The sequence below is a fragment of the Macaca mulatta genome, chromosome 9, assembly GCF_049350105.2.
Source record: "Macaca mulatta isolate MMU2019108-1 chromosome 9, T2T-MMU8v2.0, whole genome shotgun sequence".
NCBI lineage: Eukaryota > Metazoa > Chordata > Mammalia > Primates > Cercopithecidae > Macaca > Macaca mulatta.
In genome coordinates, this window is record NC_133414.1 from 126,747,440 (window position 1) to 126,762,451 (window position 15,012).

Below are 15,012 nucleotides of genomic sequence, written 5' to 3' on the forward strand. Positions count from 1 at the left end.
CCCAGCCCTGATCTCGCTCCTCCCTCCCTGGCTGCGAGGCAAAAGCAAGGACACAAGGCGAGCATGGTGAACACAAAGAGGAGAGGCAGACTTGTAGGGAAAAGTAATCCCAACTGAAAAAGCAACTCCAGAAATACCAGGCTTGAAAGCTGACATGGGCTCTGCGAGGGTTTTCTTTGGACTTCCAGCTGGAATTCAAACAGTATTTTACTCTGAATTTAGCAGTTGGGTTAGTTCTTAATTGTATCAAGCACCCAAGACAGATGACACCAAATTCCTGCCAACTTCTGTTAAGGATAAAGTGGCAAATGAAAGATTCAGACATTCTTTTGTCAAAACCTGTCCGGTTGCAAGTGAAGAAACTCAACGTAACCCAAACATACCTAGTAGCACAATAACAGGAGTACTCAGAATGGAAACATGGTTGCCCACAGAAGTACCTTATTCTATTTCATCAATAAAAGTTTAAGTAGTTAGTATAGAGGGTCTAAGCCAGTGCTTTTCAGACTTTGGGTCTTGAACCACTGGAACATAAAATAAGTTTAATGGATCATCACCAGCATACTTAAAAAGAAGAAAAGAAAATAGCAGAGAGTAAAGGTAAGTATTGCTTCATGTGAGTTTTATTTCAGCCATTTATATGCATGTGTGTATGAATCCTGGGTCTTGCTGTGTAAAAGTGTGTTTCTTCCTGGGGTAGGCATGGTGGACATGTCATTAAACACCAAACCATCACTGAGAGGCCCTTTGACTGAGTCCTACCCACAGACATGTTTTGTTTGGCCCGCACAAATACTTTTTTCTTCAGAAGGAGTCTCACTCTATCGCCCAGGCTGGAGTGCAGTGACATGATCTCGGCTCACTGCAACCTCCACCTCCTGGGTTCAAGCGATTCTTCTGCCTCAGCCTCCCGAGTAGCTGGAATTACAGTTACGCACCACCAGGCCCAGCTAATTTTTTGGTAGTTTTAGTAGAGACGGGGTTTCACCATGTTGCCCAGGTTAGTCTTGAACTCCTGACCTCAAGTGATCCGCCCACCTCAGCCTCCCAAAGTGTTGGAATTACAGGCATGACCCACTGCTCCTGGCCACACACAATATTTTTAAAAGATAAAGTGAAATCATTTGTCAACATTTAAACATCTGGAGATTTTACATTAAAATCCCTATTTCCAGCTGCTCTTGAAAACTGGAAGGCCTGGCAACTTGACCTGCATCCCTCTGTGGGACCTAGGATGAAGGACAAAGTAACTCTTCCCTTTAGGGAGGTCCATGCTCTCTAGTTTGCCCCAGGCTCCACTCAGGTCACCTGCCTGATTTTCGGGGCATCCATATGTCTGACCCCAGTTCTAATCATCCTTAGTTCCATGTGACCCACGAAGCTCCCCACTTACCTCTCCTTATGTCCACTGCTGTATCACGTGGCCAAAAGGCTAAACTGAGCTGCTTGCATCTCCTCAGACAGGAGCCATACTTTATTCCTTCTGTTTTACCCATGTGAGTCCCTTTCTCTCCATCCTCTTTTTATCCACTATTCCTGTTCATCCTTCAAAGCCCAGTCTTCCGTGACCACCCAACAGCATTAATCACTTTCTGTCCTGCAGTCCCATATGACTTTCATAGTTCCCCTTTGGGTACATTTCACATTGTATCATAATGACTTATCTATGTGTGTCCATTTCTTGCTAGAAAGTGAGTGCTTTCTGGTCAAGAACTGCATTTTATTTGTTGCTATATCTAGACGGCTTATCTCATATTAGATTCTAAAAAAACATTTCCCAAATAAGAATAACCATCTCCCTAACCCATACACCTCATTCATTCACTTATTAGTTTATTCCACATTCAGTGAGTGCTTACTATGGAGCAGATGCTGTGTAATGAATACAAGTTGAATCAAACACCATCCCCAACATTAAGAAACCTACAGAACTCCTCAAATACCAATCTTAAATGCCCCTTTCCATAAAGCCTTTTCTGATTCCCTTGGAACTGCAGCCCTTCCTTCCTTAGAACCTCCACAGAAGATTGTTCATCCCCCTTCTATCACCTGGTGTCCCCTCCATTTTGCATTCTCCATCGGCATCCCTCTCTACACCTGCTAACCCATTCATCCACTAACGGTAGGATCTTTTCAGTGTGTCGGGTTATTCTCGAAGTGCCTCACAGATAAGAGACCTCAAGAAAATTGTAATGTGATCAGGCCACTACTAGAAGCCCTTTGCCACAGCTCATTGCTATTTCTGAGTTTTAGGCTAGGACTTCTATACATGTCAGAAGTGGTAGCATTTTCCAGGTAAGCAGGGACAGAGGGGCATCCACTCCTTCTTTAGTGCTCAGCACAACTGGGCTCTCGTCCTGCAGACTCCAATCACCATCACTCCTAAAACTGCTCCTTGATGGCCATTCAGAAGGGGTCCCTCAAGTGGCACATGGCAGCGGTCCGGTGGATACCCACCTAGCTCATGTGTCACTACGAGAGCCTCCATGGACCCGGGCACCCAGAGCCCCTATCATTTTTCCAGGAAGGGAGTACTCAGCCTTCTCTCCCATTCCCCATCAGACACTCCAGTGAGGAATAACCTTGACACCTTTTCCTACGATCCACTTTTCTTTTTTTTTTTTTTTTTTTTTTTTTTTTGAGACAGGGTCTCACTCTATTGCCCGGGCTGGAGTGCAATGGTATGCCCTTTGCTCATCGCAGCCTCGACTTTCAGGCTCAGATGATCCTCCCACCACTGCAGCCTCTTAAGTAGCTGGGAATACAGGCACACACCACCATGCCTGGCTAATTTTTTGGCGGGGAGGGTAGAGACAGAGTCTCACACTCCCAGGCTCAAGCGATCTGCCTGCTTCAGCCTTCCAAAGTGCTGGGATTATAGGTATAAGCCACTGTATCTGATCCACTTTTCTTAAATAGAGAACAACAGAAATAAACAGAAGAAAAAATAAAGACTACTAGAACATAGAATGCAGTTGACTCTTGAACAACAAGGGTTTGAACTACACAGATCCCCTTGCACACAGATTTTCTTCTACCTCTGCCACCCCTGAGACAGCAGGACCAAACCCTCCTCTTCTTCCTTCTCCTCACCTGCTCAGCATAAAGACAAGGAGGATAAAGGACTTTATGATGATCTACTTCCACCAAATGAACAGTAAATACTGTACAGTGGTAGTAAATGAAACACTCTGAGCCTAAATAACATATTTTAATTCCTCAAAGATTAAAGAGGGAGTGGTAGCCTTTGTGAGCCAAGATAGCTGATGAACTCTTTTACTTTTTTTTTTTTGTTTGTTTTCTGAGACAAGGTCTGGCTCTACTGCTCAGGCTGGAGTGCATGGTGATTTCAGCTCACTGCAACCTCTGCCTCCTGGGCTCAAGCCATCCGCCCACCTCAGCTTCCTGAGTAGCTGAGACTACAGGCATGCATCACCATGCCTGGCTAATTTTTGTGTTGCTAATGAACTTTTACCCAAAAATTCCAAACAGCTCTACGATTCCAGGTAAACATGCTCACCTAAGTCTTGGAGACAGGAACGACACCTGCAGAATATGCACACCTGTGCCTTCATTCTGAATTAATGTTGCCTTCTCCAAGTCATGCTGAGCCCCAACTCACCCCCATGAAAAAATACCTTAAACTTCCTGACAACCTTTGCTCCCAGTATCATACACTGACAGCAGTTTCTTGGCCACTGGGATCTCATAGGTCTGCTTCATTATGAAACATGGCTTTGTTTCATCCTGCAGGAGCGCCAGAGTGACAGTGAGGTTCTTTACCTTCTTTTTGCCATCTGTGCACGGTGAGCAAGATGAAATTTGCAAAAGGGAATGAAGAAGCGAAGTAGCTTCTTCATAAAAATTCATATAAAAATTTTGAGTTACCCACTGGTAGGGCTGGTCATTTTACCCACAGAAACCACAGATTACCTGCACAGTGTCAAAGTGTGGTCCCTGAATCAAGAACATCAACATTATCTGGGAAGTGTTAGAAATGCCAAATCTCAGGCCTTCTCCTAGACCCACTGAATCAGAAACTCTGATGGCAGGGCCCAGAAATCTGTGTTTTCACAAGCCTTCCACATGATTCTGATCCCAGCTGAAATTTGAGAAGCCCTGTCCTAGACAGTAATTTCCTTAGAAGTATTAAAAAAAGCCAGGATCTTCATAGTTAAATGCAAGTATTCAAACAAGCCAGCCTGTTTGATTGCAACAGGGACACACAAACTCACCCCTGGTCCACCCCCAGGGGACACTGGACCATAATAGCATTAATTATGTCAGTCTGAGCACAAATACAATGTTTCAGAGAAAAGAGGTCATGCATAACAAATATTCACTCTTCCCACTGTTAACAAAATTTGCCCTTGAATACACAGCTCCTGCCAGTTTGGGATAAACATACCTCTCAGTATGAGTCACCATCAGACAAACACACAATGAAATAGGAAGCTGGGTTAGTTTTTACTGTGGTGTGCCTGGATCAAACTCAACCACAATGGGAAGAAATCCTGCACCACTCACTGATCACTGAACCTTCTGAAAAGTTCTCTGGCTCTTTAATGCTGGCTCAGGAAAACACTCAGCACTTTGACTTTGGTATAGGAGAAGCCAACAATACCAGGATCCTCTTTCTTGACCCCCAGGGCTGTGAATACGATGGCAAAGAGGGCCACCTCCTCAAAATGAATCAAATGCCAAGATACGCTTCTTGGTGGGGTGAGTCTCCTGCAGCACATCTTCTGCAGGAATTTGGAAAAGTCAATGTGTCGTTCTTTAAAAGGAACTCTCTGTGATGCAATACAAGTTGTTCATCCTTCCTGGTCATTTGGCCTGGCATGGGAAAGGTAAGAAGCAACACCATCTCCAAAGTCTGGGAGTAGCTAACAATAGATGAGGCCCAACTTCCATTTCAGATGCCCACTGTCTACATATTCTTGACTCCATTCCTGTCATCAAAAATTGCCCTCAAGAGCTTTGAATGCATTCAAGTCGATGTGTTCCTTCTCTCATATTTATTTATATTGTAGAAGTGACATCTTTTTCTCTCTGGATAAACATTTTTTAGACATCAATAAGTAGGTGTCAGAGGGCAGGGGATTTGCTATGCTTTTTTTTTTTTTTTTTTAAACATGTGAAATCCTTTCCCTTAGCTTTGGAAATCCCATTATTCAGACAGTACCTCTGGAATGAAGATAAACTAAGCAGAACTACACTTCTTGGTAAGAGTAGCACTTTCATTTATAAAATAGTACGAGCAATTCACACTTGGATTGCTTTCTCTGAAGCAGAATATGATGACAAAAACTGAAGCACCCCTCCCCACAAAGACGGGAAATTCACAGTTGAGTAGTGTGAATAAGTCACTGATCAAGAACAATTTATTCTGAAATTTGTAGCCTTGTAGGTCTCCTTTAATCTATCACTTCCCTTTAGACCCTACTTAGGAAATGTCCTTGTTGGTGGTATCTCCTTTAAAAGACTAGAGCTTTTGAAGTTAAGACAATCCAAGGGCAGGTAGGGGTGAGGCATTAAAATTCAAGCTGAGGCTAGGAGTGGCCAGCATATGTGAAAGAGGATGTCTGGATAGTGACTCAATAGTCATTGCACACATGAGGAATTATTACCCACAGTGAAAGACCTACCTTTCTTAGCCTTTCTGAGGATGGAACAGAAGTGGGTGTTGATTACACCAGGCAGCGTGCATGCATCTGAGTGTCTGTGTGACTGTGTGTTTTGGGAGGGCAGATAGCATTAGAGGCAGCAACACTTCACAGCTCCTAAGGCTGTTTTACAAGACTGTATATGAAGTCAAATACTTGAGAGAAAGAGCACTGTCCTAAGTTGCATAGGTGATGACTGTTGTTTATCTGGTGTTTACTTAGGTGCACAAAGTAATTCTAGAAGAATTCACAGAAGGGATGGGCCTTCGAGGAGTTCTATAAGGAAGCCAAACTTGAGTTAGATCTTCGATAAATACATAAAACGGGGGTACAGTATGTCTCACAAGGTGGGTAGACAGTATGACTGAGGTTAGAGTGGAAAAATACCACCCCTGTGGTCATTCAAAAGGTAAAAGGGCTCAGGGTGGACATTAGCACTGTAGGCAGAAAAATGGATAGAAAGCTTAGCTTTTCTACATGATAACTAAGTGATCTCTGACCTCCTGTGAGTCTCCTTTCCCTCACCTATTAGGGGGAAGATACTACTTACCTTCATGGGTTCGAAGATTCAAGACAGTATATACGAAGCTCCACCATTTAATATGTGTTCAATCACTGACAGATTTAATAATAACATTAAAATGAAAATAAAATAAGACTGGTTTAGAAGAACATTTTTTTAGATGGAAGCAGGGAGGAGGTATTTTAAGGACTTGAAGAGAACCCTGCATGACAAGCAGGAAGCTTGGAACCTTACCTTGTCATTTGTTTGGGTTTTTGAGCTAGGAAATATGATGATTCAGTGTCCTAAAAGGATTACTTTGGTGCCAGGGTGTAGGTCACATCTGAGACACAGTATACCACTGTTCTGAGGAGCTGCCAAGAACAAGGCTGCAGTGGCTTTTAGATGTGGCAGGAAGGGGCTACTTCCAAACCATAAAGGGTGCTGGACCCAGCAGCTTGAGGCAGAAAGGTGTGGTGTTGACTTCCCTGTTGATGCCTAACATCTGAATGCCTCCTGTTATTCCAAAGGGAAAGCAAGGCCTGTTTCTAATGTTATCTTCCTTAAGGTAGATTGTAACAAGCTTGTACAAATCGGCCAAGAAATCTCAGAATCTGCCCAAGAGGTACGAACTGGACTACTCACTTCTAATCACCCCTCAGTCCTTTATCCCCATCACTGGCTTAAGGTCTATAAAACTGAGCTCATCTCCTTCCTCCCACCGACCTCCTCCCTTCCTCTTCACCACTAACAACGCTCTCCCACCCCACATCTGATTCCACTCTGCTCCTCTTCAGTCCTCCTTCCCAAGCCTAGCCACATCTCACACTGATGCCTGCGTGTAATGGGTTAGATTGTATCACCCTGCAAACTCATCTACTGAAGTCCAAACCCCCAGTATATCAGAATGTGGTCCTATTTGGAGATAGGGTCTTTACAGTGGTGATCAAGTCAAAATGAGATCATTAGGGTGGGCCTTAATCCATCGGGACTGGTGTCCTTTTATAAAGGGGAAACATGGAGTCAGATAGGCACGTAGGGAGAATGCCCTGTGAACAGGAAGGCAGTTGCTTTTACAAGCCAAGGAACACCAAAGATTACCAGCAAATGTCCAGAAGCCAGGGGAGAAGCATAGGACAGATTCTCCTGACAGTCCTCAGAAGGAATCAACTCAGCCAACACCTTGACCTCAGGCTTGTAGCTTCCAGAACTATGAGACAATACATTTCTGTGGTTTAAGCCGCTCAGTCTGTGGTACTTTGTTACAGTGCCACTAGCAAACTGATACCTGAGCTACTTGGGCTCAAAACTTTAAGATCATTTGTTCTGAATTCTTCTCATTACAACCACCCAACCTGCTGTCAGGCCCCATCAGTTCTAATGTGGTAGCTTCTCTCGAATCTACCATTCTCTTTTCATTTCAATGTATTATATGTCCACATATCCCCAACCTTTAAATCCTCAGTTTAAGAGCTGCCTGCTTCAGGGAGCTCTCCTGATCAGCATACTTGGAAGCTAAATCTCCCACCTTTGACCTGCCAGAGCACTGGACCAATGCCTCTTTAAATATCTATGTAATAGGAGTTATTCGTGAGCTTATTTACTTCCTCGATAGGTGGTAAAGAAGCAGAGGGCAGCTGTTGTATCTTCGGAACCCTTGAGAGCTTCCTGAGTACCCAGCACTTTGCCTAACACAGAAAGGGCAAGCAGGAGATGATAACAGAATAGGGAAGTTTCCTGACCAGAATGGGGCTTACAGAATCCTAAAGGAAAAGAAAGAACTAAGCTAGAACATCTCTGTAGACATATCTACTTTAATGAAGAGGATTATTCCATTTTCAGCAACTGAAATGAGCTGGAAAATAGGCCCATAAATAAGGAGGAAGGCCTTTATTAGTCCTTCTGCAGCTTTAGTATTTGAAGCATCTGTCTCTGCCAAAAGCTAAATGGTATCAAGGAGGAGTTGTGGTGGTCTGATTGACTTCCCATACAAATTGTTCACATCTTAGTCCGGGCACGGTGGCTCATGCCTGTAATCCCAGCACTTTGGTGAGGCCGAGACGGGCAGATCACCTGAGGTCAGCAGTTCGAGACCAGCCTGGCCAACATGGTGAAACCCCATCTCTACTAAAAGTACAAAATCAGCCAGGCATGGTGGTACACACCTGTAATCCCAGCTACTCAGGAGGCTGAAGCAGGAGAATCACTTGAACCTGGGAGGCAGAGGTTGCAGTAAGCTGAGACAGGGCCATTGCACTCCAGCCTGGGCAACAAGAGTGAAACTCTGTTTCAAAAAAAAAAGGACAAATTGTTCACATCTGTCACCCTCTGTGCTCAAGGGAATCCATTAAACTAAACCTTAAAGAGAACTGTGACCAAGGTGTCTTAGCACCCCACTGCTCTCTACAGCTGTAGTTCTAAACTGGAGCAATTCTGTTGCCCAAAGGGCATTTGCTAATGTCTGGAGACATATTTGATTGTCATGAGTAGGAAGTCAGTGCTGCTGGTATGTAGAGGTCAGGATTGCTGTTAAACATCATACAATGCACAAGACAGAATCACAAAGAATTATCTCTCAAAATATCAGTGATGCTGAGGTTGAAAAATCTTGCTCTAGAGAAAGTACTTGCCTTGTGGGTATGTGTATGTGTGTGTCCCTACACACATGAATGTCGGGTGGAAGGTGAACATCCTTCCACTTAGACGCTGGAATGAGTTTCACTGGGTCCTGCTCTATCCCAAAAGTGAGTTGGGCCATCCAACAATGTCAGAAAACTTCCAGGAAACAAAACAAAACAAACAAAAAATGATGTGCCTAAATGTAAAATTCTATTTACCTTGAAGTTTGTCTTGTGGCTAAATTCTTAGACTTTTCACATGGTTTCCAAACCATAAGCATTCTTTATTATTTAAACTAAGTGTTTATAGAGCTTAATCTCTAACAGTTGCTTATTTTTATTTTCTGTAACAAAGATAAATAATAAATCCCTTTTGTATTCTTAAAACTTGCACTGGAACACACATTAGCTAGACAATTACAGCTTTTAAAATGAGTATAGTGAGCCTCTGGAGTACAGATGGACGAGCATCTATTTAGGAAGGCAGTTATTGACAGATAAACCCGCAGAAATCTCCTGTGCTTCTCTGTTACAGGATACAGCAAGGGTAAGGTACCCTTGAAGACATAAGAGAAATAACCATTTCATCAAGATTCTGGAATCAGTAAGTGTCTGCAGCTGGAAGTGAATGGGTACCTGGTCAGGAGAACAAAAGATAATGAGGTCAAAGGATGTCAGCAAATGCCACTCCACACTAGTGGAGGCAATCAGCCAGTGTGCTTTCTCTCCAGCCCATGTCAGCCCCAAACCAGGTATCTTATCCTAGAGAGAAAACTATGAGGCAAGCCAGTGTGAGCTCTAAGTGGCAAGCACAACAGAGTCTATGCCACTCCCCCTTGGGCCAGCCATGTTCCTCGGGATGGACACTGCCAGGACCTGAGTCTCCTCAAGTTGATTCCTGACAGCTCCACAAGGAAGGAAGGAGCTAGGCTTTTCTGTGAACAAGAAGAAATGGAGAGGATTGGAAAAGTTTCCGAATCAAGAAGACATAGTTTCCTGTTCCAGCTCTGACAACGGGCCAACCTGTTTTAGTTGTTTGCTGATCTACAGTGCGGTAGACACTAAGCTATGCACTGGAAAGGTAAAGATGGAGACACAGTGCCACTCCTGAAAGGCTCACCATCTTGTGACAGAGACAGCAGCTGTCAACACACTGGCAACTATGGTCTCTCCTCCACTGGGTGATAAGACACAGAGAATGAGCACTTTGTCTACGATCTGCTGTGTGACCTTGAGCAACTTACTTACCCTTTCTGGTCCCCAGTTTTCTCATCTCTAGGATGAATGCATGGACTAAACAATCCCCAGTGCCTTTCTCACTTTAAGGGCTATGATCAAGTTCCCTTTTTTCTATGGAAGCCCTTGTGTAACTACCAAAAGCAAACAAACAAACAAAAAATGAAACAAAACGAAACAAACCTGCCTTTCTCTGTTGAGGGCTGAGGTCAGTGCAATCAGAAAGTAGTGGTGTGGACTGACACAGACCTCAAAATAAAAACAGAACAGCCTTTAATCAGTGGCTAAGGGTTAAGATAATATTAGTATGTGACCTCTTGGTGGCCTGTCCAAAGTGTTCCAGTTACAAGGTGGCCACTGACTTGTAGAGCAATGTGAACCCAGGCAATCTAAGCTTTGGAAAGTCTACAATGACTTAGAAAAAGAGCTGCTATTTGAGGACTACTGATTTATAATATATGCCATATATAGCAAGCCTAGGTCTTCCAAGAGTCCCACAGGAATGGAATGAAGAAATGGCTTTGTAATTCCCTTTCCCATCACTCATAAATTACTCATATCAGGGAAACAAACTTAAATCCATTAGCAACAGAGATGAGGGCCATGTCATAGTTGGGTGGGAGCTACAAATGAAGAGATCCGACCTGCAGTAAATGTCAACATCTGTGTTTGGTACTGAGGGTTCCTGGAAGCACTCCCAAAAGAGTGGAAATATTATTAGAAGCACCTTTATTCACACCGAATCATTTCACTCAATTACCATATACCCACTGAAAGACCAGCTACAGCATGTGATTACTAAAAATCTACAGGAGCAGAGTGAATAGAGCACAGTCACATTTCTCTTTTGTCCTGTGGTGCAGCCTTTACACTGTTAAGCTCTGAGGATCCTGTATGTCAATCCATCCATTAGTATAATAGAAGCAAACGGAGTTTCAAGCAACAAGGATCAACTTGAGTTCAGCATTTTCATCTTAAATCAATTCCCTGTAGTAGCTTTAAGATAAAGGAAACACAGATAAGTCATTGAAATGGTTCAAGACCGCCCTGAAAGAGTAGCTGTCTGTGTTTAGGGAGGAAAGAACGTCCCCACGGTAAGAAAATGTGACAATAAATCTAAGAGTACTAGACAGCAAAATTAAAGAGTGGTTATTTACATTATAAAATCATTTGGTGAAGGTCCCTAAGACATAATGAAAGAGAAAAAAATAAGTTACAGAAAAACGATCATAGAAAGATTCAATTTTTATATTCAAATGTGTCTGTGTCTCTCCAATTCCGGTCTAGAAAGGTCTAGCAAGATACACAGTAACCGTTAACAATTTTATCTCTAGAGAGGAGAGGGGAATTGAAGCTGACAAGGCAGAAGTGAGGGGCTTTCACTTCCCCTCCCTATTCTCCTGCAACATTTTACTTTCTTAAGACAAGGTGTATTTATATATTACTTGAATCACTCAAAACAAGCATTGCGGTGTTCTTTCACATTTCCCGGAGAAACAAATCATTTCAACTATCATTCAATTCCGAAAGATGTACCTTCCATTTCAGGACCACGCCTAGTGCATAAATAACGTACACCTGTTCAGGCCACACCTGTCCTCTCCCTTCTAATACTCTCCTTGTGATGTGATGTAGTTTCCTTTGCCATGTGCAGCATCCTTTAAGAAGGTGTTTGGAGGAGTGATTAGGAATAATACTGAAATGACAGGTTATACACGCAGAGCACCTGAAGGCTTTAAAACAGACCAGCTTCTCCTTTCAGCCGGATCTAGCGAGGCCTGGGCATGTCCCAGCACCACACAGCCTAGCCCGGGCAGGAAGAGCCCTTTCATGACATATGTTAATTAACTTATTGATTGGTGGAGCGCGGTGGTAAGAGAGGAAGGGAAAGATGGTTGGGATGGGGGGCAAGACGGCAAGTCTCAAACACAACAAAAAATTCAAAATGCAATAGCAATCAAAAGAGACACACATCCCAGAGCTCAGCTGTGCTCCAGAAATAGGATGTGCTTCCTTTGCGGTGGCGAAATTCAAGATTCTGAACGAAGTCTCGGTTCGATGGAAACCCAGACTTCACAATACAGAGCTTCTCACACCGAGAACATGTCCGCCCGGCCGGCTTTCGATTGATCATTCCCCGTTAGGTGGCCGAGCCCTGCGGTGCCATTCCAACTTCTGCAACCATGCACAGTGATCGATATTTAAAATTACCTTTTTCCTTCACCATGGCAACCGGGTCCTCCGACGAGCGGGACCGAAGAAGGAACGAGGAATAAACTCTGGGAGTGGAAGCGCGCCTCGGCAGACAGATTCGCGGGCGCTGGGGCGGCCAGGAGAAGCCCCGGCATCAGCTTGTGAGGTCCGGGGCTGCGGTCTCGAGTCCCGCCCCGCCTCGGCGGGCCCCGCTCCCACGCCCGCCCCGCGATCGCCCCCGCGCTCTCCGCCGCCCGCCCGCCGAGCTGCAGCCGCGCCCTGCTCGGGGACTCTGCCCTGCGGCTGAAACCACTCGCTACAGCTGCTGCTGTAACAAATGCAAAATTCCACTGTCCTAATCTCTGGTCACTGACACCACCTTGTATTCCTCGCGCCGAGGACGGGCTATGAAAGGCTCCCGAACGCTGGCCCCCTCCCACAGTCTGATAAATGATTGCCAGGAGGAGGAGGACCGAGCACCAGCTAGAGACGATTCCAATTAGTACGACTAGTCAATGGTTAGCTTATGGGCTCCCTGTTACAGTCGCTTTCAATGTTTACTACGGCTTCTTTCAGGCAAACTGGATAAATAAAATTGGCCTTAATGTAAAACAAAAACAGAATAATGATGCTAATGGCAATTTCAAGTTCACTTTCTTACGAAAAATGAATAATGACATTTGGTTTGCACGGCTGCTCCCCGCTAGAATCTACCTGAATGGGGTTGGGGGAAGGTAGAGACAGTGAGAGACAGCCCGGGAAGAGGATCTTTCAGGATTCTATTCCTTATCCAGGATCCAATTCAGGATCAAAGTTAAAGTCTGATCTATCCATTGAGGGGGGATTTTGACTTCCCCTTCTCCCTCTGTTTCCTCGGAGTTTTTAGACAAGCCCCTTGGATGTGCAAATGCCAGGGAGGAACTAGTCACGATTAAGGGACAAATAGCCTCATCTAGTACGGTCCACCACCCGGATCAGCCTAAAGCTGACCCCCCAGCAGCAGCTCGGAGGAGGCTTTTGATTTCTGACCCACAGGGTCACGGGCTGTCCTGTGACCTGTCCTGCTGTCCTGTCAGCTGGGGACTTCTGGCTCACAAAGCCAATGCCCACGCGACTCCAGCCCCTGTCTCCCAAATCCAGCTCACGGGGTCCCGACCGCATGCCATGTACATCCACCATGTGGGAGAAATGGGATGAGCAAGAGACAAAAAGCCAGACATCACACGGCAGGGAGAGCAGCAGATGGCCAACACATCTTTCAGAACCAGAATGCACAGCCAGTATTAGATGGTATTTACTGCAAATATTGTAACATGTTGAGTCTAAGAGAGCCAGGGGAACCGAAAGGAATGAAGTCAGTCAACCTGCCTCCTCTTTGACTCAGAGGGTGTGTATGGCTGAAATGAACTACATTTGGTGGGTCTGGGGAGAAGGGGGAAAAATGCCCATTTCTTCACATTCATCTCGGGTAGGTCTTCACTGCTGGTTTTCTGATGTGTAACGGTAGCACATCTCAGGCAGCTGTGACATTCCTACATCTGTGACTCAGGGCTTTACTATTAATAGCTTAGGTGTCTCAGGCTGTAAGGAAGAGCTAAGTCCCCTCCAGCCCCTGGGTTGTCTTTTCTATGACGACATACTTCGCCCACACCACTCCCCGCACCCATGGCAGCCCCATAAGGTCATGTTTTCCCTAAGTCAGCAGCCAGCTGGAGTGTAAGCACTGAAGAGCGTTTAAGCGGCTTCTCTAACCTCCATTCATAAATATGAGCCAAGCATGAGAGCGACTAGACCTCCAGTCTAGAGAGATGGCAGAGTTCAAGAGCATCCAGGAAACAAGCCCTTCACGTTCCCCAGTTTTCAAGGCTGAAACTGCACTAGTCTACTTTCCCACTCCTAATCACCCTCAGAGCCTTTAAGGAGATGCTGACAAGCAAAATTAACTGCAGAGAGCTGGAATTAGGCTGTTTTGTGAGCCTAGCAGGTGAATCTATTTTATCATATTTTTGCTGTTTAACTACATCGGCATCTCACTTAAGCACTTCTCTCCAAAGCGCTCATGTTATTCAGCCCAAAGCAAAGAAGCAGCTTTCTTTCTCTTTCCTTCCACCAGCCCCTACTCCTCCTCACCCCTTCCTCGCTACTATAATGTGACAGTAAAACACCATTGGTTTCTAGAGCAAACCCAATCATATGTAAGTGTTCCAGATATTGTAAATGCCATTAGCTCAATTTTTCTTTTATTTGGGATGTCAGTTTAAAACTCTGAGATTTAAGTTTACTAACCAAATTGGTCTCTTATTACAGTTCTTAACCTACCTGTATACGTTGGTGGATAAATCGCACAGAAACAAGAGTTTGGAAAGGCTCTCTGGCAGCTTTGGAGACTAAGCTGGCAGAGTAACAGCTGGTGCCTATTCATTTTCAGAGAAGCCTTTTCTAAAGGAAAATACTACATAGTGGTTCAGAGAGATTTTCCCCCCGCCTGTGTTTTCCATGGAAAGAATTTTCCTGTACCACAGTCAAAGTGAAATGAGTCACCAGCATTTAGTTGCTAAGTAATAGTCATATGGCAAAAGTCCCCCCGCCAATCAGACACTGCTACTTTGGGATAAAAGTATCCACTCTGCACTTTTAAGATAACCAAAGAGTGTATTACTAAAGTTATTTTTGGAATGTGGGAGAGTAAAACCAAATTGTTTTTGCCTCCTTGCCTCAGGGCAGAATTGCTAAAGAGCTTTAAGAACAGAAGCAAAGCACAGACATTTTCTGCTTTACAGCTAAAGCTGCAAGAAGT

At 44.5% G+C, this 15,012-nt stretch overlaps 1 protein-coding gene across 47 annotated transcripts in view; it reads right to left on the reverse strand.

Annotated features, from left to right (window-relative positions):
- Positions 1-15,012, reverse strand: part of ABLIM1 (actin binding LIM protein 1) — a 388,728-nt gene that overhangs the window by 182,740 nt on the left and 190,976 nt on the right. For 12 of the 47 annotated variants that reach the window (XM_077947599.1, XM_077947593.1, XM_077947589.1 and 9 more), the window contains exon 1: positions 12,234-12,597. The exons of 32 other annotated variants lie outside the window; for them this stretch is intronic. In XM_077947599.1, the coding sequence (XP_077803725.1) occupies positions 12,234-12,249 (16 nt within the window). In that variant the 5' untranslated portion in view covers positions 12,250-12,597. Of the gene's footprint in view, positions 1-12,233; positions 13,210-15,012 lie in introns of those variants that run through there. 3 more of the 47 variants (XM_077947597.1, XM_077947584.1, XM_077947578.1) reach the window with 1 other exon arrangement.